Source organism: Aythya marila (genome assembly GCF_965140915.1).
Source record: "Aythya marila genome assembly, chromosome: Z".
Lineage (NCBI taxonomy): Eukaryota > Metazoa > Chordata > Aves > Anseriformes > Anatidae > Aythya > Aythya marila.
Genome location: NC_139080.1, coordinates 25,361,047 through 25,385,345, shown reverse-complemented (window position 1 = coordinate 25,385,345; position 24,299 = coordinate 25,361,047). Strand labels below are relative to the sequence as shown.

The 24,299-nt window shown below is 38.0% G+C and overlaps 1 protein-coding gene across 1 annotated transcript; it reads right to left on the bottom strand.

Moving 5' to 3' along the window:
- Nucleotides 1-1,697: 1,697 nt before the first annotated feature.
- WDR41 (WD repeat domain 41) lies at nt 1,698-23,074 on the bottom strand. The gene is made up of 13 exons (XM_082783014.1): nt 22,954-23,074; nt 19,470-19,585; nt 15,582-15,630; nt 13,651-13,782; nt 13,227-13,289; nt 12,623-12,734; nt 11,759-11,821; nt 10,446-10,556; nt 9,113-9,297; nt 6,489-6,610; nt 5,442-5,530; nt 3,860-3,993; nt 1,698-3,213 (listed from the first exon to the last, which is right to left on the bottom strand). The coding sequence occupies exons 1-13, from the start codon at nt 23,002-23,004 to the stop codon at nt 3,061-3,063; spliced, it is 1,380 nt and encodes a 459-aa protein (XP_082639140.1). The 5' UTR covers nt 23,005-23,074; the 3' UTR covers nt 1,698-3,060.
- Nucleotides 23,075-24,299: the final 1,225 nt, after the last annotated feature.

The window sequence follows — 24,299 nt, the reverse complement described above, 5'->3', positions numbered from 1 at the left end:
GAAGATCACATCAACTGGCTTCCCTGGGTCAACTAGATGGGTAACCTTGTCATAAAAGGAAGTTAAGGTAGTTAAACAGGACTTTCCCTTTGTGAGCCCATGTTGGCTATGACCAATGACAAAGTGACAATGACAAAGGACACTAGATGGAAGTACAATTTCTAACCTGGTCTCCAATTCTGCTCACTGCACTTATCAGCGAGTGTCAAATTCTTATTTAACCAGAGTCAGCCAGTATCGCCCTACAGTGTTCATCATTACTCTCAAAGTTCATGTGAAAAACAACTGTTCAATTCTTTCAACACAAAGAACTCTAAAGGAGGAGTCCCTTAGGAGATCTATTACCAACAACGCCTAAGAACAATGGCACTTTTGGTAGATATAAATATTTATACATGCATGTAGGACTATTTAAGACTGAATTACATCCCTGTAAAATGCACAATGAGTTTTGTGACTAGAACTGTTCAGTGAAATAAGTTTGTATCTGTACCAGGCATTCACTCAAAAGCAGTCACATAAAGATGAAATAGTTCTCATGGTAAAGGGAGAAAAGGTAATAAAAGATTATGTTCATCCATTCTAGTTGTAATTGATGATAGCAGTAGCCTCTCAAAAAAAAGAACAAGAAAGTTTTATAAGCTTTCACTGTAAAGTTTTAGTAACAACATATATACACACTTTATGAACAACTAAATTATTTCCCAGTGGAAATGAGGAAAAAAAAAAGCCAGAGAAGCTGCTCTCCCCCAGTTTGTACCTTTCACAGAGTAGCTAAAAACACAACACTTGCCAGTGAAGACCAGCTAAAACAATGCATTAGATAGAGACCAATGGGCAGACCTGATGAACTGGTATTGTCTACTTTTCTTTCTTCCTCTAACCCTTGGTGTAACTTCACATGCAAAAATTCTATGAAAACTTTTTTTTTTTTTGGTAGAAATTTAACTATGAGCCATCAGTGACTAAAGTCTTTCAGACTTCAGGTGTTAAGAAATAAATTACATAAAGCAGAATCACAGAATCATCTAGGTTGGAAGAGACCTCCAAGATCACCAAGTCCAACCTCTGACCTAACACCAACAAGTCCTCCACTAAACCATATCCCTAAGCTCTACATCTAAACGTCTTTTGAAGACCTCCAGGGATGGTGACTCCACCACTTCCCTGGGCAGCCTGTTCCAATGTCTAACAACCCTTTCAGTAAAGAAGTTCTTCCTAACATCCAACCTAAACCTCCCCTGGTACAATTTCAGCCCATTCCCCCTCGTCCTGTCACCAGGCACATGGGAGAACAGACCAACCCCCACCTCACTACTGCCTCCTTTAAGGTACCTGTAAAGAGCAATAAGGTCGCCCCTGAGCCTCCTCTTCTCCAGGCTGAACAAGCCCAGCTCCCTCAGCTGCTCCTCGTAGGACTTGTTCTCCAGGCCCCTCACCAGCTTCGTCGCCCTTCTCTGCACCCGCTCAAGCACCTCGATGTCCTTCTTGTAGCGAGGGGCCCAAAACTGAACACAGTACTCGAGGTGTGGCCTCACCAGAGCTGAGTACAGGGGGACGATCACCTCCCTAGCCCTGCTGGTCACACTGTTCCTGATACAAGCCAGGATGCTGTTGGCCTTCTTGGCCACCTGAGCACACTGCTGGCTCATATTCAGCCGACTATCCACCATCACTCCCAGGTCCTTCTCTGCCTGGCAGCTCTCCAACCATTCCTCTCCCAGCCTGTAGCTCTGCTTGGGGTTATTGCGCCCCAGGTGCAGGACCCGGCACTTGGCCTTGTTGAACTTCATGCAGTTGGCCTCAGCCCATCGGTGCAGCCTATCCAGATCCTCCTGCAGAGCCTTCTTGAGCAGATTGACACATGCATGTATCTTGGTGTCATCTGCAAATTTACTGAGGGTGCACTCGATCCCCTCATCCAGATCATCGATAAAGATATGTAAGAGGGCTGGCCCCAGTACTGAGCCCTGGGGAATGCCATTAGTAACCGGCCTCCAACTGGACTTGGCTCCATTCACCACGACTCTTTGGGCCCGGCTATCCAGCCAGTTTCTAACACAACGAAGCGTGCGCCAGTCCAAGCCATGAGCAGCCAGTTTCTTGAGAAGAATGCTGTGGGAGACGGTGTCAAAAGCCTTGCTGAAGTCAAGGTAGACCACATCCACAGCCTTTCCCTCATCCACCCAGCGTGTCACTTTGTCATAGAAGGAGATCAGGTTCGCCAAGCAGGACCTGCCTTTCATAAACCCATACTGACTGGGCCTGATCGCCTGCTTGCCCTGCAAGTGCCGTGTGATGACTCTCAGGAGGATCTGCTCCATGAGCTTCCCTGGCACTGAGGTCAAACTGACAGGCCTGTAGTTTCCCGGGTCTGCCCTCTGGCCCTTGTAGATGGGCGTCACATTTGCTAGCTGCCAGTCAACTGGGACCTCCCCCGATAGCCAGGACTGCTGATAAATGATGGACAGTGGCTTGGCCAGCTCCTCTGCCAGTTCTCTCAGTACCCTCGGGTGGATCCCATCCAGCCCCATCGACTTGCGTACATCCAACTGCTGTAGCAGGTCAACAACCATTGCCTCATGGATTATGAGGACCACATTCTGCTCCCCACCCCCTTCCACCAGCTCAGGGTAAATAAAAAAAAAAAAAGCAGAAAGCCTTCCGTTCATTCTTGTGCCTCTTTTCCACACAGAGCACTGTGGAATAGCTCCAGCTGCTTCAGTTATCACCCAGCTAAGTATTTTTAACAACTCTTAATTTTGACATCCACCCATGAATTTTTTAAACATTAGGAATAATACTAGAAACTATTTAATGAGTTGTCGTTATCTTCAGTCGTTTAAGGGAACACCATTTCTGCTGACAGATAAAGCCAAGTAAGTTTCAACATGCAAAATTCTCCTTTGAGAAGAGTAGTAGCCATAAAAATTCCAATATAATACATGACATTAAGTGTAAACCTTATTGATAGTCACATTTCCAGTAGCTCAGAGTTTCCTTTACACTCACATTTAATGCACATCCAGTTTATGGATATTTAGCCTGTATTCAAGCTATTTAAAATTTGAGCTGCAAATCACCATTCTGTGCCAATTTTTGAAATAACGTTAAACTCCGTAGTCTAGATTCCCGTTCACCATCCTTCCACAAGATAATGAGGTGGTCAGCAGAGCATGTAACCAGTCCCAGTTCACCAAAGTACAGGAACATCTGCAAGAAAACCATTACTATTAGCATGGTATTCACATGATATTGTCAGCTGGCTTAAACATTCAGTGTAAAGCTGGACTAAACAAGTACATGTATCTGAAATGGTTCTGTTTGAACATTAGGTATCCAAAATTATAGCATATACTTTCTGTATGTTTGAGATGTCATGAAATGCCACATTAGGCTAAAATTCCTGAATAGTTTTCATTTTTCTATAAGCCTATGTTTAGATTGCAAACTTAAGATGAAATTTGGAACAAACATACAGTTCCCAGTTGTAGTGTTTGCAGACTACAAAAAAAAACAATATGCCACCAGATTTTCTGTGGTTTTTACACGTACACCTATAGACACAATCCTCACGCATCAGTCATTGTTTGAGTTCTCATTAGAACTGTAATTTACTGTTTTCACACTGTGCTATATATACCACATAACCAATGTGCACATTTACTGGTCACCTCGTTTCTGGTGAAGTTAGAAGGACCTAAAACCCAGTTATCCCACACAACTCCACAGTGTGACAAACATATTCCCAGCCTCCAGAGCCAGACAGCCGAAAAGTTACAGCTGCTTACGGAATATTTTGAAAATTACATCAGTAAATGGAATTCACTTTTTCTTCTTCTTACTAAAGCTGACCAACCTGCACAGCTGATGAATGACCGATCAAATCACCAACCAGCTCCAAAAAATGCATAGTTGTGTTCTCCTGTGTCTTCTTAGCAGCTTGGTTTGCCTGTTTGTTTGCCCTTCCGAATCCCCACATGTTGAAAAATCCTGGGGGTTGGGAGGGGAAGAAACAGCTTTTATTTTGGAAAAAAAAAAAAAAATCACGTAAGATGTGTATCTTCTAGCTAAGAAGAGAACTATGGGAGTCAGTTAAAATCTAAAAGCAGGACAGTCTGCATGGCAAAATAACAGAAGCATTTTACTGCACAGCATTTCTGCATCAGAGTTATTCATCCTGAGGGTGGAGGGAAGCATAGGTACTTTGACTCTTGTTCTTACTTGCAATATGGCAAATATTAAACTACTCATCTGAACAAGATGATATGTGCATTTAGCAGGAAAAACAGGAAATGCTTAAATGAACTAACTATTCAGGGAAGGCAGATGCAGGACCATAATGCTCTGTCTTCCTAAATTGACTAGCTGTCTCTTGTCCTCAGAAGAGGGACAAGACGTGCCAATCTTTTCCCTGCATGTCCTGCACTAATGCGTTGATTACTGCATAGAGGTAGCAAGTAAGTTTCTGGTATTGTTCATTTGTACAAACTGTCCACTGACTTCTCCTTCAGATAATTCCACAAGAAAACACTTATCTGTGCCCCAGCACATGAACAGCCGGGCAGACTAAATACATCACCAAAATCACTCACAGCTCTAATAAAAATATTTGAGAAGGGAGAATCCAGGTTGGATGGGGCTCTGAGTAACCTGGTCCCTTCCTGGGAGGTGTCCCTGCCCATGGAAAGGAGGTTAGAATTACATGATCTTTAAGGTCCCTTCTCAAAACTATTCTACACTCTATGAGAATAATCCATGAGAAAATAGCTCCTTACTGTTCCCAATCCTTAATACCAATTATGTTGTACAGACCACCTCTCCAAACCCACAACTACCAGTACCAAGGGAAGCTGCTGGCCTGGTCAAAGAGAAGCAAGCACTAAGCAAGCAGTGCCTATGCTTAGGAAAACTGCTTCCTAAAATAATAGCAAGTAGCCCTGACGACTGCAACTAGAATGCAAGTGAGGTTGGGTACAGTCTCCAAGTGAGTGCCAATGTCCCTGCAAGTTCAAGGAGAATTTGTGTGTGTGTGTGTGTCGGCTGCTCATTTTCAAGTTTGCCTTTAGCTTTCCTCTTAAGATCTTGCAACTACTTACTCTTGCCTGGTAGGGTACCCAGTACAAGCAGAAGTGGATCAAAGTTTCCAAGGAGACGTAATAATTTTTCACCAGCTAATACAACAGGAAACCCTAGATAAGGTTTATGGCCCATAACTGCTTCAGAGGACCTTCTAAATTCTCAAATCAGACCTTGGAGGGCTTGTATGCCTGATGTCTTCTCTAGTTTCCCTCCCACACCTGTCTCAGTTGTTTGAACATATTGACTTTATCGCTTCTTGCAAAGCCTTCAGAAGCCTCTCTACACCTGTATAGAGTTCCCTGCTTTTCCTCTTCTAAATGCTCTTTTCACCCCACCTCCCAGCCCCACTATAGACAAACCTGTTGGGACTGGTTCAGCTGGCACCTGCTGCTTTTCTCGGAGCTCCCAAATGCGAACACTGCCATCTTCTGAACAGGATATCAGCTGCCTGTCAAAACAGTTGATAAGCAACACTAGCATGGATACTTATCTGCACAAGTCACCTGGTGAAGTTTTTATAAAAGACACAGGAAGTTTGTCAGGTGTCTCTCCTATGTAGCAGGACATCCAGATGTTCCATACAAAATAAACTATTTGTAACAGGACAAAACATAATGAACTTGCAAAATAGGTGGAAAATAAACACATTTTAAAACACATTTTTAAAAATAAGTACCACTCTAAAATGAAATACACATCTAGACTCTGCAAACAAAGGCACACAGACTGACTTTCACTAAGCAAAACCATATTTTTTACATATGGAAAAATAACAAAAAAGTCCTTTTCGTTACATATAAACAATATAGAATAGTACATGCATTTACAAGATCAAGACCCTAATTTTTAGCTTCTACTACATTTTTGCTTCATAGAACAAGACTATAAAAGGATCTAAAAATACTACGATTGGATTATTAACAAGTTGTTCATTTCATTTTCACGAATTTCTAACTTAGCTGTCACAAATAAGTTCAAGCCAGAAATTCAACACTAATGAACAAAGGCTTGAAGTTATTATTTTGTGTTAAAACATTTAGACAGTGCTGAAATATTAAATGAAAAATATTTTCTGAATCTGCCATAGGTCTTTGCTTTGTAGAAGCAACATGACGTTAAGCTGTACTTTCACAATGCAGACAAAAGTGTGTTTGAGTCTGATTTGCAAATAGCCAACACATTTTACTTACAGTCTGTGCATCAAGCATAGATTAGAGTTGTTTCACATTGAATTATAATTATTTATTTTCAAAAACAGATCAACAAGCTCTACATTATGAAAACAGATCAAACTAAAGATCAAGTCCCTGCCCTAGAAATTATATGCAGCTTTGCAGACTGTATCTAGCCACCCTTCCAAATTTTGCATTTCTTTATTGCATGATAAAACGTATCATGACTTGTACCTGTTTGGAAGCTTCTCAATGTGCAGTACAGAGGAGTCATGAGCAGTTCTCTGGCAGGCAATCACACGCTTCATTTGAAGATTATATACGTATATGCCTTTCCCAACAGCAGCAAACACACACTGGAAAGAAAATTCAATGGAACAACTTACAAAAACAGACACTGAAATATCACCCTGCATGTTATTGATTTCCAGCAGTGCTATGATGTCATCTTGTCAACATTATCTGGCTAGTTTCTGTCCTCATGTTACTGCTTTATGACTTACAGAAACAAGTTATAGAAAAAAAATATAGATTTTTTTGTGGAAATGAGAGAAACCCATCTACATTCTACGCAATTATTTCATTTCTGTATTTTCATCTTATACTTTACAGTATAAATAGAAACCAAGAATACCAATATATTAAAACATTTCTACAATTAAACATTCTTATATTAAAATAACAATCAATGTTTTGACAAACTCTTGTTTTATCACAGAAATTCCTGAGAATTCAGGAAGCTGTTCTGTGGTTTTGGCTTTTTTTTTTTTTTTTTTTTTTTAATTTATCTGGAGGTTCACACAGGAGTCTTGCCCAAGGGCATGGGCTCCACTAAGAGAAGTGTAGAAAAAGAACTCTCTCACAGAAAGGTATTACAATACTGTGAAGAGCTGGAAGGATTTTACATTCAATGCTCTCCTTCAGCAAAGCACAACAAAGTGCAACTTTGAACATACAATAGCTCAATGCTCTGTCCAATTACATTTTTCTTCTCATGTACACCCGTGTTGGGAGATCTGATACCTCTGAAATTAAGCACAGATTTCTAATAGCATTCTGACAAATCAAGGAGAAAATGCTAACCCCATTTTTATTCTTTTCCTAGTTTTGTGAAAAGGTCAATTCAATGTCCTTTCCACATCACTCTTTCACTCCTACATCTCAGCCTTTTCTCCTTTTGTCTTCCACTTTGAGACAGGTTCTTTAGTTTTATATAACATTTTAACTCTTGAAAAGGTGCTCTTCACAGATCATGTTTCTTTTTACACAAACCTTGGCAAAACCCTGGCCATGTTCAACCCCATGAAAATAACAGATGAGGAAGAAATGAACTGTAAACTGATCTTAACTGGGAAGTTAAAAACACACATATACATATTAGGATAGCAGATACACTCCTCAGTATTGCCAAACCTTTACCAACCCATTTCCTTCTGAATGATGCTATGCCTACAAGCCCAGTAACAAATGAAACAAGTTCTTCTCTATCTACCTAACTACCACGCCTGCCAACAAGGTACCTTGACAGACAGATCTCCCCTAAATGCACATTCTCTTTCAGGATGTAGTACCACCTTTCCTTCATGTAGTCTGAAATTCTGCAGCAATTTGTGTTTAGTTCAGTTCCACGAATGCAAGAAAGTCCTCAATAACCTCAGTTTCCATCCCATTCAATGTTCTTAACTACTTCTGAACTACTTCTCAAAATTCCTTTTCCCTCGTAGACCCTATCTTGTGTAGCTTTCAAGCAATGAGTCAATGGTTTGAATGAAGCTCAATCACAGAACTTCTCATGAACAGGACTGACGTTTACTCTTTCAGGACTAAAGCACCCACAAAAAAAAAAAAAAAAAAAAAAAAAAAAAAAAAAAAAAAAACAGGAAATCCTACCTTTAAAGACATTAAAGACAACTACACTTACTTTCCCTCATCCCCATTCAATGTTTCTTTTTCTTTTTTTTTTTTTTTTTTTTTTTGGGGGGGGGGGGGGGGGGAACCCTCTTTTCATAAACATACAAGTACCTCAAGTGACTACTTGGCCCTCAGACTATGTTGGGGCTTTTCCACAGCTTTTATTCTGTTTTAGCTCACATCTTTGAATCTATTTCCAGGAATTTCTTTCTTAATAATTACTCAGTAATGCACATACAGGCTCCAGAACAGAATTCCACTGTACCACAACAATGAAACATCTTTTCTTTTCCCATTAATAGTTGGTACATTTCACAAACATAAATAATCCAAGAATTTTACTGCTGAAGCAACAATACCGCTGCACAATAACTGGGTTCTGCCTGAGTATTCTGACTGAACACTCCTAGGACAACTCCTAAGTATGATTACAGGAGACTAATACATTTTGGACCCATCTTTGTGCTATTCCCAATTAAGTATAGCCTGCCTGAACAAAAGCAGTGATATTTATTTACTTCTGTACACCTGCACATGCCAATTCTTTGATTCATTCCACAGTGCTCTTAGCTGTAACTGTTCAAGAGATGCATTATTTTGGAAGCTGCATGTTCAGAATCATGGCACACAAAATACATATGCCATTGCAACGCATTCTCTTATTTTTCTAGTGGTACTTTAAACAGGTAATAAATTTTCATTTGTTAGTCAAAAAAGCTGTTATGTTAGCTCCAACACCACCTGCACCTTACAACCTTCAGTTACCTCAATGATTAAAATTTTGTATAAAAACTGCTGATTGCATAAATACAGCTGTGTACATTTTAAAGAAGCTTTTTTCTGTTACTTAGAACAACAACCAAACTAAAAATGCAAAGCACTCAGATTTCTATGGTAAGGTCATGCTAGCTCACTTGAAATAGTATACTCAGTTTAAAGCTTTTTACCTCCTCATCACATGTTAAGTGTTGAACTGAAGTTTCATTTGGACTTTGGGATAACTTTATTTCTGTCTGTGAATCTGGATGGACAGAGGAGTCCCAGAAGTTGCACTCAGAAGCTTGCTTTGTCCAGTCAATTGCATCCCAAACTATTAACTCACCCACATGTGAACCTGTCACAAAAGTCAAATCTATAGGGGAAAAAAAGAAACACACAGAAATCATACTATATAAAATAATACATCCATTTCACACAACGTCAGAACCCTGTAGAGTAAGAGAGCTCATGTTAAGAGTGAAGCTACATAAAATGTACAGTTAGTAACTGACAGAACAAACTGAGTTTGTTCTCACTCTTTGAGAAGATACTCATTTGATCACTTAGAATAGCTTAGGTGATCAAAAGGAGATGAGATCTCTCCTGTAAAATTTTAACTACCATAGAGAATATTTATCAGACACAAGGCACAGTATGGCAAAAGCAAGGATCACCACCAGAAGTGTGTACAAATATTTGAAATTCATGCTGCCTATATGTAAAAACCTTCTATTCATTGGATAAGTTTATCAGTACCTCTCAGACACAGCAAACCATGTCTCAGCCTCAACCAGAAACACTAATGAGAAACGAAACAGATGAATTCATGGAAAGACTGAAATAACTGCTCATGTTTTGTTCTGTTTTTTTTTTGTTTGTTTTGTTTTTTTTTTAATCACACATGGAAAGGAATTGCTTCAGAATACTTAAAACAGGTAGAATATTGTCTTTTTCTGCCCATTATTAACTGAATCCAAGTTTTCTTCTTTCCAGCTTCTTACAATCTCTATACCACAGATCCCATGCAACAGACAGGCCAACAAAAGAAGACAAAGGACAAATATCCACTCTCTATCACAGTGGGAATACTTTGTCCTGGGCTCAGAGGGAACTCCAAAAAAAAAAAAACATAAAAAAAAACAAACAGAGGAGACAACAAAGTAAAAGGGATGGGTACCTCCAGTCTTTGCCTAGACAGAGCTTCAGATCTGCCATGATGAGCAGCACAGATTGCACCACCATCTTCCAAAGCTTGTAAATAATGTACCTAGGTGCCAGCCTATATCTGCTTATCTTTTGAGCTTTTTCTGAATCATAACCTTCCTGGCTTCATTTCACCATTAATCCTTAAATAAAGCCGTTATATTTTCACATTTCACTACCTTCACAGCTACACAGAAGGTTCAGCTACTATTTTTGAAGTTTCGTTACAGTTATTTGTTTGGTCCCAACGAAAACTGCATAGTTGAAATATCCCACCGCTAACTAACAGAACAAGTAATACTGTAAAACCCCTCTTACCATTGACACTGACCAATGACAAGATGTTGTCATGATGGTCAACAAGGCGTTTTACTTCAAGGATATTCCAACCTTCAGACTTATCACTGGAAGCAATCAACCTAAAAATGACTTCCAAGATAGAGAGAAATTGTCTAAGTAAGCTTTATCATTTATCAGAGTAAAATATAGATAGGCTTAAGTAAAACACATCATTTTCAGACAGACTCAAATTAATGAACATTAAAAATGAGTCAGTGCAAGATCTGCAAAGCTACTTATGACCATCTCTTTAACTGCTTTTCTTATAACACACAAAATTGGAATAATTTATTACAGTGTTATTCTTCAGGTCTCTAGTTACAGCCACTGTAGAATAAAACATTTTAACCTAGCAACTTTGAAATTGAGAAAGTTGGTCAACATCAGAAGTTGTAGAAAGCAGAAGTGAAAAGCGTTAGATAGCTTTATTGATACGTAAGCCAAAAGAGAAATATTTGTCTTTAAGACTTATCTGACTGAAAACTATTATTCAAAAATACGCAACAGTATCTAATGAGGCAAACAAAACTTCCAGGGATTAAGACTTTCTTTTAACCAGTCTTGATATTTCTTTATGCTAACTCAAGGGCATTTCTGAAGATCTATGGGAACTTCAGAAGGAAGTTTACATTGTATACCTAAGTCTAAATACAAGAAGACCATTTTTAATTTGCTCCTGATTCTTTGATCAGAATTTTTATCTACTGTTTTGTGAACTCAGTGCTATGCTTTTTCTCTTGAAACCTTTTCTATATTTTGAAATTTCAATACTTTCATAAAATACTCTTAGTAAGAAACTCCCTACCAACAGCTAGCAGATGATTTAGTGTTTGCATACCTAGAAAAGCCTGTCTCCTAAGTGAACATCAGAAACTATCACATTGTCTCATTATAGGTCTGCATATTATTTCATTGGCAATATTGCACGGTCTTGATCTTGGGATACAGAGGCTGTAGGGAAGCCTAGTATTTAGCAGCTCTGAAAACGAGTTGCAAACTTTCTCCAGGACAAATGTTGATATCCACAATCAGATCTAGACAGATGACTTTAACAGTAGGAACAAAGAATTGAGAAAAAAATTATCGTGGCAGATCTCAATGAAATTCCTGAAGGAGATCAGTACTGTCTGCTTTATTGTCACATTAGGGGAAAAGGAGGAAGATCGCTAATCGCACCTTGGTACCACTCACTTGTCCAATACAATTCCAGCAGTGTGCTCTTTACAGATATCTCTGATGAACAGTCAATGACAGAGGAACATGAAGACTTAACATAAAAGCAATATACTCACTTAGTTCTTTGCCAACAGCAGCCGCAACACAATTTTTAGGCAATTCAACCAAAGTACTAATACCTTTGAAAAAAAAAAAAAAAGAAAAGAAAAGGGAGAAAACATTTATTGTATTTATTGACCAGAATAAAATACAGTTAACTGATACATCAGAAGTTATTAACAGAATAAAAACATAACTCACTAAGTCAAACAGCACTGGAAGTGAATAGATTACCTCACATGGAGGCAGAGGCAGGAGGTTTGGTCCAGAATATAGCAGAATTCTGAACACTGAACTTGAAATAGGAGTGGAAGCTGGGAACCAATAATCTTTTTATTTTAAGTAGGGCTGAGATGTCTATGTCCTAATACAGCCAATATTAAGGATACTGTGGTAATTATTGAGACTCTAAACACATGCAGAGCTAAACTTTAATAAGTATACTTATTAAAGTTATTATTAAAGTAAAGGTACTGATACTACCACAGTAGAAATATTAATTTCTCTCCTTCCCAGAGAAAGCAAGCAAAGGATCACCCCCCACTACAGCAAGCATGTATAAATCAGTAACTAAGGTCTGTAATATACCAAGTTAATCGGAACACACATTATTGTAAAATATTATAAATACAATGTTATAAAATTGTAAAATATTACAGTTACTGAGATTTGACATACTCTAAAATTCACACAGCACAGGAGATTAAAAGCAGTCTTAATTTTGAAATGGCTGAGTTTGACATTTGAAAAAAAAAAAAGAGGCTCTAATACATAATGTTATCATTAGAATTAAAGAGAATTTGTCAAGTTGGTTTTGCATCATTATACAGATCCATTTTACTTGCACTTTAACAGCTATAATGAGTCATTTACATTTTTACCTGCATCAGTAAGATGACTGGTCTTACACAAGAGATCTAATTTTCGGTTCCAAACACATAGATCACTCCCTCCAGACAACCATACATCCAGTCTTTGAAGAACTGTCAAACACTGCAGAACAAAAATCAGATATATGTCCCCTGCAAAAGTTCTACAGGGAATTTTTCAATGAAATTATCATGATCTTTAGTGGAATAAAGCTGTAAGTACTAAGAAATGCAGTATTAAAGTGTTAATTTCTTGAGAAGTAAAGAATTAACTACACATTGCTTTTTTTCCAGCAACAATGCAAAACCTAATTTTTCAATGAATCTTTCTAACAGCATTCAAGAACTAGTTTGACTGTAGGTTGCTTTATCCAATCCAGTAACAAAACTAAGCCATAAAATGACCTTTATTCTATAGACTTTCAAAAAGAAAATCAAGGTACTAAGAGTTCCAAAAAGAAACTACAATTTGTGCCTAATTCTCAGTCATTCACTAAGTCACTCACTTAAACCAAATACTGCTGCTCATTTTAATGCACCTGCCCATATGTCTCACGATCCATACAGAAACGATTGCACACAACAGACTGACCAGTCTAGGGTTTCCTTGGCTTACCTTTACTGTAGAATGGAAACATGACACTTTTTGAACCTGTCTGCCAGTAGTGCAGTCCCAAACCTGACTTAATTCATTAAGGAAGCCAAAACAATATTATATACTATAAATGTAACTGCTGCGTTCTTAATTAAATGAAAGTTTGGGATATAAGAATGTGGGGAGACAGTCTTACAAATCCTGATAGCCTTTTCAATATTTGGCCAAAATTACAAATTAATAATGGCCTCTCATGACCATGGATCATTATTCTAGTAGGGCTTACATCTGATTAGATTGCACTAGAATTCTTCTAGCCGCAATTATACCTACTGAATATTATCAGCCAATAAATTTAAACAACCTGCAGCCTGTGTCAATGCTAGCAGTAAAAACAAACAAACAAAAACATTTTTTTTTTAATCCTCTCCAGATCTAAGGATACAATAACTGTTTTATCAGCTGATGCTGTTAAAATCAAATTACTTTTTTCTTTGGAAGCATCTGATGAAGAAAATGGAGCTATAGCTGTAATTTTTTGTGTATGTCCATGAAGTTCAAAAAGTTTCTCTCCAGTCTGAAACATAAAAACAGAGGAAATTAAGGGTAAAATTTGGAAAATACCTACTGTAACACATGACATAGGTGCCAAACTACTTCTGAAAGCAAGAACTTCTAGGAGTCTAATATCCCAATTTCACAATCAAGTGTGGATTTAATTCTTCACTAGACCTTTGACACACTTCAAGATCTTACCTTAACAACATATTAAGTATAAATACAAATAGTGCTACATAATAAAAGTTACCATAAGTGTAAAAAGTCTCTGGAAGCACTTAAAAAACTGTATATCATACTAATTTCACTTTAATGGAAATACTGGCCATTCATCCTATTTAACCAATACTATAGTAATTCTGATTTTTTGACAAAGCCTCTCTTAGAAAAAGTAATTTTTAACTTATTTGAAAAAGTTAATCTACCTTTACAGCAAGCGCAGTACTGTCAATTTGCTGATAGATTTATTTACATTATCTATAGTTTTACGCTGGTGGTTTGCAGCTACTTCTGCTCCATTTAGTTAGATAGCAGAACCTAACAAATATTCAGAAGCATATTGGTGCTTCAATCATGCAACTAAAATACAGGGTAGTTACAACACAGAAGTGTAAAGAAATTAAATTAAATTAAATTAAATTTTAAATTAAAACTACAGAAAGATTTGTTTAAACAAAAATGTAATGAAGATCCTACAGAACCAGGAAATAGAACTCTGTTCCTAAATGAGTTCTACATCTATAAACTGCTGACATCTCTAAGTACATATATACTCACATACGTGTTTGAATATTCAGAAATTATCTCCTTTTCCAAATTGCAGAATCATAAGAGGCCTTCAGCAAAGCACTAACAGAAACCACTCAAAAGAGACAAAGAGTTTCCAGTTCCTCCTTCCTTATTTTAAATTTACACGACCATGTAACATAAATTCTTCAGAATGTTTCCACAAAAGTTTACAATCTGAGATTTCTGTCTTCCTTAACTAGGATGCTTGATATTTACAGTTTAGTCAGTACATTATGCCCCCCTTTTCAATTTCCTAATGAGCATCCTAATGAGCTTGCATACTAAGACTCCTTGTGTAAGACTAATGCTCATCCCTTCTCAGTAATTTTGTCAATGATATGGAGACATAGAGCAGAGGAGTACAAAGGTGGTTATCATACTCACAGCACATTTTCCATGATAATTCTTTTATCTTAGAAGGTTTTCAAAAACTATAATAAGATTTTTATCACTGCAAGCAAGTAAGGCCTGGTTTTGGCACTATGTGAAATGTTTAACTTTCACGGACTTTGATGTCTTTCCAATGCAGTTTTGCATTAGCTCTCCATTTAGTCTCTTCAGTTATACTGCAAACAGTTATTGCAAATAAAGCTTCTAAGAGATAGTTAAAATTAAAATAGATACATAAGCCTTGTGAGCCCAGGGACCTTGCTACATATTTATTGTTTCCACGTTCAGCATCTTCACATTTACAGTGAAGACCCAAGACATTTTAAATGAAGCATTAGTCACAAATTCATACATACTATACATACTTCTGCTTTCATGTCCATATTTCATCCCTGGTATCTGTAAAAACGTTACGCCTTCCCAATACACTTTAATTTTTAATTTTTTTCTCACATTTACTTTCTTAGCTCTTCTTTGCAAGTGATGACAGACTCCCTCCAACTTTTACATTTTCAAATAGCAGTTCTGATTTGAAACCATACCGCAGTTCTTTTTCACTAGTAGGCAATTCTAACTCCTCAACCTTTACCCTTTCTGAAACACCCATGCTACCCTTCCCCCCCCCAAAAAAAAGCCAACCTGAGCATTCCACAGAAATATGATTCCATCATCCCCTGCAGATGCAAACCTGATAAGGGGGGGAAAAAAAAAATAATACTGAATACAGAATAATGTAATGGAACAGAAGAAAAACAGCTACATAAGAAAAATATTTATAGAATAATATTTATATGGTATTGTACTCTGATATAAAGAATAAATACATAAATATATATCCATAGATCCCAACTAGTTTCTAGTTTTTAAATTCAAATCTTGAAGTCGGGACATAATGTCAACACATACTTAATAAAGAACAAAGTTTAAGAATTGCAAGACATATTACTATAAATAGAAGTCCACTTTACAGAACCAATTCTCTTGTTTATTAATGATAGATCTTACATACTCAGTAACACTACACCTTAAAACCAAATACTACCAGTCAGAGCCAACTGACTGCAAGACATCAAAGAAATTACAAATCACAGGTTGAGTTCAGCACAGGAATAGAGGAGCCAAGTTTCTACTATGACACAAGTGGCTTAAGAAACTTGCAAAGGACCTACATTTTTGGTGCTAAATGTAGCTTTTGGTAAAAATGCAGCTGAAGAGTGCACCACAGAATTGAAAAATAGTAATTTTATTTTTAGTGTTATGACTGCTAAATTCACATTAACAGAATCTGACCTAAACTCAATCTTTTCCCCAAGCTGGAGTGAGTATCTGTAAGTATCTTCCTACATTTGCATCTTTATCAACGCCACAGCTACACTGAAGCTGTAGCAAACATATCAGCTTTCCCAGTAAAGATGTAATATGCGTTAAGAAACCTTAAACCAGAAGTAAAATCTTCCACAGAAAATTGAATTCAGTTGTTAGTTGCAAATACATGTGCCTTCTATTTTTTCCTTTTGTTTTAAGCCTTTGACAAGAGTTGAACAGTTAAGACACCGATAACTAAGATGTGTATTGTATGCAAGAAAGTCATGAAGTTATATCAACTACATTTTTTTTTTTATGTAGCTGTGAATGGTTTCATTAACTGAAAAAAGTCCTTTCTTTTAGACTCTTACTTTGCAGTTATGATGTTTGTGAAATTTGCTGAAAGATTAAGTTTTCTATCATAAAGCTGCATTCCCTTCCACCCCACTTCCTTTCCTCATTTTTTTTGTTAAAAAGTGCCAACTGTACTTTTCCCACATCTTTTATTTTACATCCAATCATGTCTCTTTAAAAAGGTCCAAGCAAAAAACAACCTTTCATGCACATCTCTGATAACAATAATTTCTTATCTTTACTTGCCATTTAGCTGAACTACACCTTGTTTTGTCACAAGGTCAAGAACTTGCTATATTAAGACTCTCACATTTCAGCAAGACCCCTTTTATTACAGTTCCTTTCTTGACTAAAGTTGGAACTGTGTGTCACTTCACAAATTCTGAGAGAAAACTGGTGTTTGAAAGAAGGTACAAGTATGAATCATCAGCACACAAGTTCAATGAAGCCCTGTTTTGTATTTTTCCTCTTCTTCACCTAACTAGGGTTTCTGTCTAAGTATAGAAGTATATTGTGGAGTCTGTTATCCTACAGATACACCCTGTTCATGAAAGTGGCGTTTCATGGGTCACCTGATTCTTTTCCAGTCATGATCACCATCCTCTATAACCTTGTCTGCTTCCTGACAGAGCTAGGAATGGTCAAATGAGCAAGCAAGAAAGCTATTCTTAAAATGTTTTATGAACTCTGTTTAGTTTAATGTGTCAAATGCTAGAGTATTACATGCAATTTTATCTCAGTCCATTTTTTGGAAGACTCTTGCTGAGGCTTAGCCTTCTTCAGTGATCTTCCAATCAATACAACCCTCACTTCATGTTCAAAAAGTACAAGAAAAGAGAAGAAAAAAAAAAAAACAGCTTTCTGTTACATTTATACAGGATTTATTTAGTATCTTCAAAAACCAATCTGAGAAAATTTTCCACTCACTGGTTTTAGCTGAGCCACTGAGAAAACAAGAAAATCCTTCTGCAAAATTCTCAATAAGATGATATTATCTAAAGACCTGAAGCGTGAAACTTGGCTTACAACAGTTGACAAAAAACACACAATGGAATAGCTGCAGATACTAAATAAAAACATTTCAGAAGCTGAGTAACAATACTAATTTTATTGAAAAGAACCAAGTGAAAAATATTATCAGATGCTTAACAATCCATAAACTACCATATTCTTCATAAATAAACCTTTGAATTACTGTCCAGTGAAGCGACTCTATTAAACTCCTCAAACTCTCAGAATATTAACCAGCTATGCAACTTACTTCTTATCCGTATGCTCCTTCATAACCTATCTTCAATGTAGCCATTCAGGCCTTAGCTTGATACTGATTACTATTAGTTTAGCTTCAATAATTTACCTGTTACATACAATGCTGCCCAAAATAGTACAATATTTCTTTACATCAGAAAATGCCTGCAATCTAAGAATACTCTGGTATTTCAATAAAGACCAAGCAGATTATTCATTGTCTGTTTTCAGAAAGGTATAATCTGAAGAAAGTTTATTTTAGCAACTTCTCTGAAAAGAGAAGGATGTGGGAAAAATCACAACAATATTCCATTTTTACATGAATCTTCTGGTGGATTATTTTAATGTAAAAATAAATTTTATGGAAATGCATACAACTTTTATGGTATATGTTTATGGCATTAAGACTAAAAACTGAAAAGCTCAGAATTTATATACATCTTGGAAATTATGTATCCTGTAGATAAATATTTATACAGAATGCCTGCTGGATATAGCATGGTTATAGCCTGCTGGATATAGAATCCTGCGAGGATATAGCATGGTTAAGAGTTTGGTTTAAATTTGTGTAGTACATTGAAGAGCATGTTAGACATATCCTTTTGTTCCTCATCCATACAAGATAACAAATTACTGCGGCTCCTTAACAAAGAGTCTCCTGACTACTACTTATGTTCTTAGTTCTCAGAGGTTTCCATTTAATTTTCCATGTCAGACAAGAGTCACTATGCTTATTGACTAAAAGCTTCACAACCTCACTTTAAGGTAGTTAATTATCTTCTCTCTTTCAGGATTAGGTTAAATGAGAGAGCATGTAAGGTTAATTTTACACTAACATAAAAGTATCTTATCTCATTCTCCTAGTCACACTTCCAAAGTGACAACGGTAAATCTAATGACTACCTCTGTCTCATAATCAGTTTTCCAGTCTTTAGATGACTCCTTCCTCAGAATTTGCAGGAATGTTGTAACTAGTTACAAGGAACTAAGACAGAACAGACAACGACTGTCAGGGAATGTACAAAAAATGCACAAAGCTAAAAACTGGACAAGTAAAACAAATGAACTGTATGGTTTCAAAGAAGTACAGCAAGTTGAAAAATGGGAAATTGGAGGAGGTATGTCTAATTGCCATATTACATATCTTGAATTTTAGTAGGTAGGCATTCTGCACAGAATTAAAGCACTGAAAATTTCAAGATTGGAGAACTTCAGAAAAAAGTTCATCAACCACAGCTTAAGTGAATTAAGCACTAGAGTTTCAGAAGAAAGTATAACAACCACACAGCTTTAGGCAGTACTAAAAAAGCAGTTTACATTCCTTTGTAAAAGAAGGTGAAATAACAGCTGTCCAAAGCTCATTTGGACAAGTTCATTTGTTTGGAACAAATCAAGAAGCATAACTCCATCAACATTCTCTTCTCATAAAAGTACAACTTACAAAAGATGCCAGAAGATGTAATAACGTAGTAAAAAAAGTGTTCACCCCTTGCCTTTTTAATTCCAGTCCCACCCTCCCCCAGCAAAAACAGAAAACTAAAAATATGTCTATGTTTTCATAAGTATTCTCCAAAGTGTTCCAAAGAATGTTATAAAACAACTTGGAATGCAATTTCATACCTGCAATCATCTATTTGTACTAGAAATCGTACTATATCTTGATGACCTTTCAACACAAGGAGCTCCGTGTAAGGATTTTGTATTTGTTCTTCACCAATGGTCTGTACAGATGATTTCTAAAATTAAAAAAAAAAAAAAAAAAAAAAGCGAATTTATTTTGTACTGACATAATTATTTTCATCAGGTCTTTGTAATGTTTATCAATCTACATTTAGACTCCTACTTAAGTGTATAGATATACGTGAAGTTAAATTAGGTTTCTGAAATTTAATTTTGCTTTAATGAAAATCATTACAAAGGATCATTTCTTATTATTTCCAGTTAATGATATCCTTCTACAGCATGTATTTCAAATCATAACATACCATTTTCTGTTTAAAAAATATTTTGTACTGCTTTAATCATTGATACACCAACATGAAAATCCAATTTAGGCTCCAGCTATCTTGTGGAGCCAACTTCAGAACTCTGTACATACACATTCAAATTTTCATTAAATTACACATCCTCCTGGGAGGTTTGTGAACTTCTCATGTCTTTCATCTATGATTCAAATTTAAAATTCTATATAATCCTATATTATCCCAATACCTTGAAAGTAAGTGTGAATAATGCTGTTCTGTTACATAATATATAAATCATCCACTGGTACTCTGTTCATGGAATACCAAAGGCAACAGCTTAGAAAAATACAGAGAACAATTAATCATTTTATAGAACAGCATCTGCAATTACCCCAACTAGACTATTAATTAAAAGTACTATCAATCACTTGGAGCAAGCTGATCACCAGGCAGGGTCAACAAAACATTGTATAGGACTGCAGTTTCAAGGTATCATAGTTCTGCTAATCTCAATCATCAGTTTGTTTCAATATAGGACAATATTTTTGTGTTTATGGTCTTCTGCATTCTGGAACAACTTGCTATTAGACGTAGGTTTTTTTTTAAATGCATATAGGTATACCTAAGTAGAAACTCAGTGGCAGAACTCTCCTGCTATCCTTCCTTTCTTACTTCTAGGATTGTCTATAATTCAAAGACATCCACAGAAACTACATGGTAAAACTGCAATTACTGAACACTGTAGCAGAAATGAGAAGTAATGCTACATGAGAAACAAACATATCTGCAGGAACGTCAATATTTTCTTGTAGGAGTAATATTTTTTTTTCCTATTGCTTCTGTATTGTTACTATGATGCTGTATTTCACAAGTTAAGAATGACAAAATTAATAAGGAAGGAAGGAAATCTGTGTTTATATTTAAAATGAAGAGGTTGTCAAAATGCTAGATCTCATGATTTCATCTTGGTTTTGTGTTATCTGATGCATTTCATGAAGCAACTGTTCCTCATTTTAAGCAATTATGTGAGAATAGCAGGTCCAATTTAGAATAATGCAAGTATAGTCCTCATAGTTATAAAGAAAAGTTGGACAATTATGGAAACTATGCGTTCAGCTGTCAAAAGCAAATCAAAACATCCCTTAAAAGAATTCCAGCATTCTAAAAATTCTGAGAAATCTCAGTAGCACTTAACAGCTGACATAAGCACTGCAGTGGTTAGAAGACTTCCATTTCTTCACTTACTAACAGAAATATAAATTCACAAAACAATTGCAACACTACTTTGAAAAAGTCATAACTCGTAACATTCACATCCTAATTCTATACCCTGGCATTCTTCCTCTTCATTATAAGACAGTGATACTTCTTTTGAACCTGTCTAACCTTATTTTTTTTTAATTCTGTTCTAAGAATGCCTGTGAATATTGACAGGTACCGTGCTGCAATGTGTTACAGAGAACAACAAAACAACATTTTTTTCCTCCAGTTCTTTCACATAACAAGCCATTCTCTCCTCAGATGCTCATTAGTATTTTCTTGTGTTAGATTACATGTGCATTCTTTCTCTAAAGCAGACTGTTTAGTAAACATTATTTATTAATAGAACTTGCAGCAATACCAAGTTTTTAGAAGAGAAAAATTAGATTCAGATGCTAACGGAATCTATTTCCAACTTGAAGTTTTTCATGCAGGACTTGTAATCACAACTACAATAATTGGTAAAATAACACAATGCTCAACTTAATTTCAGAGCTTCATATAAACCTAGCGATTTGAAGCATTTAAAGGTTGTATTTTCTAAAGCAACTTACCAAAAAATATGGGTACGAAAGTATATAGGCATCTCTCCGTACTTACCACGTAGCACAATAAACCATCTTACATGGACTAGGATGCCGCTGCAGTTAAGACTATTTCCATTACCTGAGCTAGTCAGCTTACAACATATATCATGGCCATCAACTCAAGAGCTTCAGAAGCTTAACTCTAAAAGATTTTCAATTCCATAGTAAAGCAAGAAATGGGTAACGAGAAATTTATGTTTCCAGAATTTAAAATCAAAAACCTTTCCTGGAGGTTACTATTTGCTCAGCACGCTGTCAGACCTGGCCTCTTCGCGACTGACTAACTGAAGCCGTAGCACATGAAATGAACATAATCAGTCCATAGGCTACTACTCACTCTTTGGGACTTCCTCATCTATACTGTAAGAGCACAGAAAGAATGAATGGCTACAGAGACTATCTTTAGGTGAAACCATTTTCCAAAACTCAAAAAAGGATTTTTAGGGCAAATCCTTACAAATATTTATTTTTCAGTTTTTCACAGAGAACCAAAACACCATTGTTCAGCAAATGGAATGAGTATTGCTACCAGCTTCATGCTCATTATGCTTAATGCTCATGCTTTATCAAATGACTGTGTAATTAAAACACTGCTGAAGTTTAAACTTTGGAGAGGAACAAACACCAGTGGAGCTTTCTAGCGTAGAATGCTATTATTTATTTCCTGTCTTCTTTTTAAGAAATGCTGCACGCTAAGTTGGTAAATACAACCATAATACAAACAGCGTTTTGGCTGATGACACAGGTCAGTGCCATTCCTGACACAACACGCTGGTATGAACTCAAATTTCTGTTGAAGTAAATACTGGTGTTTCAAGCTGCTTGTGATACTGCCATGGCTTGCTCACGTACAGAAGCTGAAGAACTGCTTCCTCATACCCGTCTGGTTTACAAAGGGATTCATTAGAAGAACACCAGTAACTGCTAATTAACTCCTGTTAAGTCCAACCTAAGAAATCCAGCAGACTCGGGGACAAGGGAACTGCGACGCCGTCTCCTTCACACCCAGGGAAGGCACCGTGAGGGACGCCTGAGCTCAGCGCCCCACGTACGGACGAGAAACCGAGGAGAGAAGCTGGAAGCAGGGCAGAAATCACCCGGGCTGCACCAGCAACGAGCCTCCGCCCCAAACCCTCTATCGACAGGGGGAGCCCAGGGCAGGGCTCACAGTGCTTGGCCCACCGGCACCCAGCGGGCAGCGCCGGGCCGAGCTCAGCCAGCCCGCCCGCCCCGCCAACGGCCCTAACGGCCATAACGGCCCCAACGGTCCCCCGGCGCCGCCCCCCGCCCTACCTCCGCCAGGCCCTGCGGCTCGCGGCCGCCCCCGATCAGCCAGCGCAGCATCGCGGCGCCACGGCACGGCCCGGCCCGGCCCGGCACGGCACGGCACGGCGCTGAGGGAAAGGCCGCCTCAATCGAGCCCCGCGCCCGCGCCCGGGGGGGGAGGCGTGAGCAATCCAGCGCCGAGCGCGGATGGGGGCGGTGTTGAGGTGGAGGGAGGCGGCGGGTCGGTGCCGCCTGGGGGGCGGACATTAAAATAAATAAATAAATAAATACATACATACATACATACATACATGCATACATAAATAAAGTGTTTTCCTTCACGAGCGCCTCGTGTGTCGTCCTTTCGCTTTCAGGGGGAAATTTATGACAGAGAGGAACAATCCCGTTTCGTCCTGACCCTCTTGTCTGTTCCTCAACGCAAAATAAATAAATAAATAAATAAATAAATAAAAATAAATCCCATGTATAACAGTCTTCCCTTGGCTACCCTCATTCCCCTCCGCTGAGCCTCCCTCAGGTCCACGATGCCCGTGTCGAATGCAGGCACAAATGCCCTATGTGGCCTTCGAAACACAGCTGTCCTGTCAGGTTAAACCCAGCGGCCCCAACCATCCACGATCCTACCCCTCACCTGTCCTCGTTGGCAGCCCTTCTGGGTCTCAGGCACATGTGAGGTGAGATCACAGAATCCAACCCAAGCCAAAAGGCTTCGCAAACCGTGTTCTTGAGCAGACGCAGGTAATGGAGAGACCTCCAATGTGTGCAAACCCATCTGCACAGGCGCTACCTTGTGCCCCCCAGCACCACACTCCACTTGTTGCCTGTTGCCCAGATTGATCAGCACCACACAGTACCATCAGACATACCTGAGGCTGCCAGAATGCCTGCAGGTAATGCAGGAATGCACCAGGAGGTAATGGTGGTTATAGGTACCTTAAAGGAGGCTGTAGCGAGGTGGGGGTTGGTCTGTTCTCCCATGTGCCTGGTGACAGGATGAGGGGGAATGGGCTAAAGTTGCACCAGGGGAGGTTTAGGTTGGATATTAGGAAAAACTTCTTTACCAAAAGGGTTGTTAGGCATTGGAATGGGCTGCTCAGGAAAGTGGTCAAGTCACCATCCCTGGAGGTCTTTAAAAGACGTTTAGATGTAGAGCTCAGTGATATGGTTTAGTGGAGGACTGGTTAGTGTTAGGTCAGAGGTTGGACTCGGTGATCTTGGAGGTCTCTTCCAACCTAGACGATTCTGTGATTCTGTGATTCACTCAAACCCCAACCTCCAGCAGTGGCCAACCTGCATCTGGAAACTGCGGTTAGGTCTAGGGTGAAATGCCACTGTGTCGACATGTTTGACAC

Excerpts from the sequence above, each read along its gene's own strand:
- WDR41 (XM_082783014.1), bottom strand. The coding sequence starts at position 23,004 with ATGCTGCGCTGGCTGATCGGGGGCGGCCGCGAGCCGCAGGGCCTGGCG. Across the intron at positions 11,822-12,622 it reads CAGTCATCTTACTGATGCAG|GTATTAGTACTTTGGTTGAA; the intron begins GTAAAAATGTAA and ends TTTTTTTCAAAG. Across the intron at positions 3,994-5,441 it reads AGCTGAACCAGTCCCAACAG|GATTTTTCAACATGTGGGGA; the intron begins GTTTGTCTATAG and ends CCCAACCCCCAG.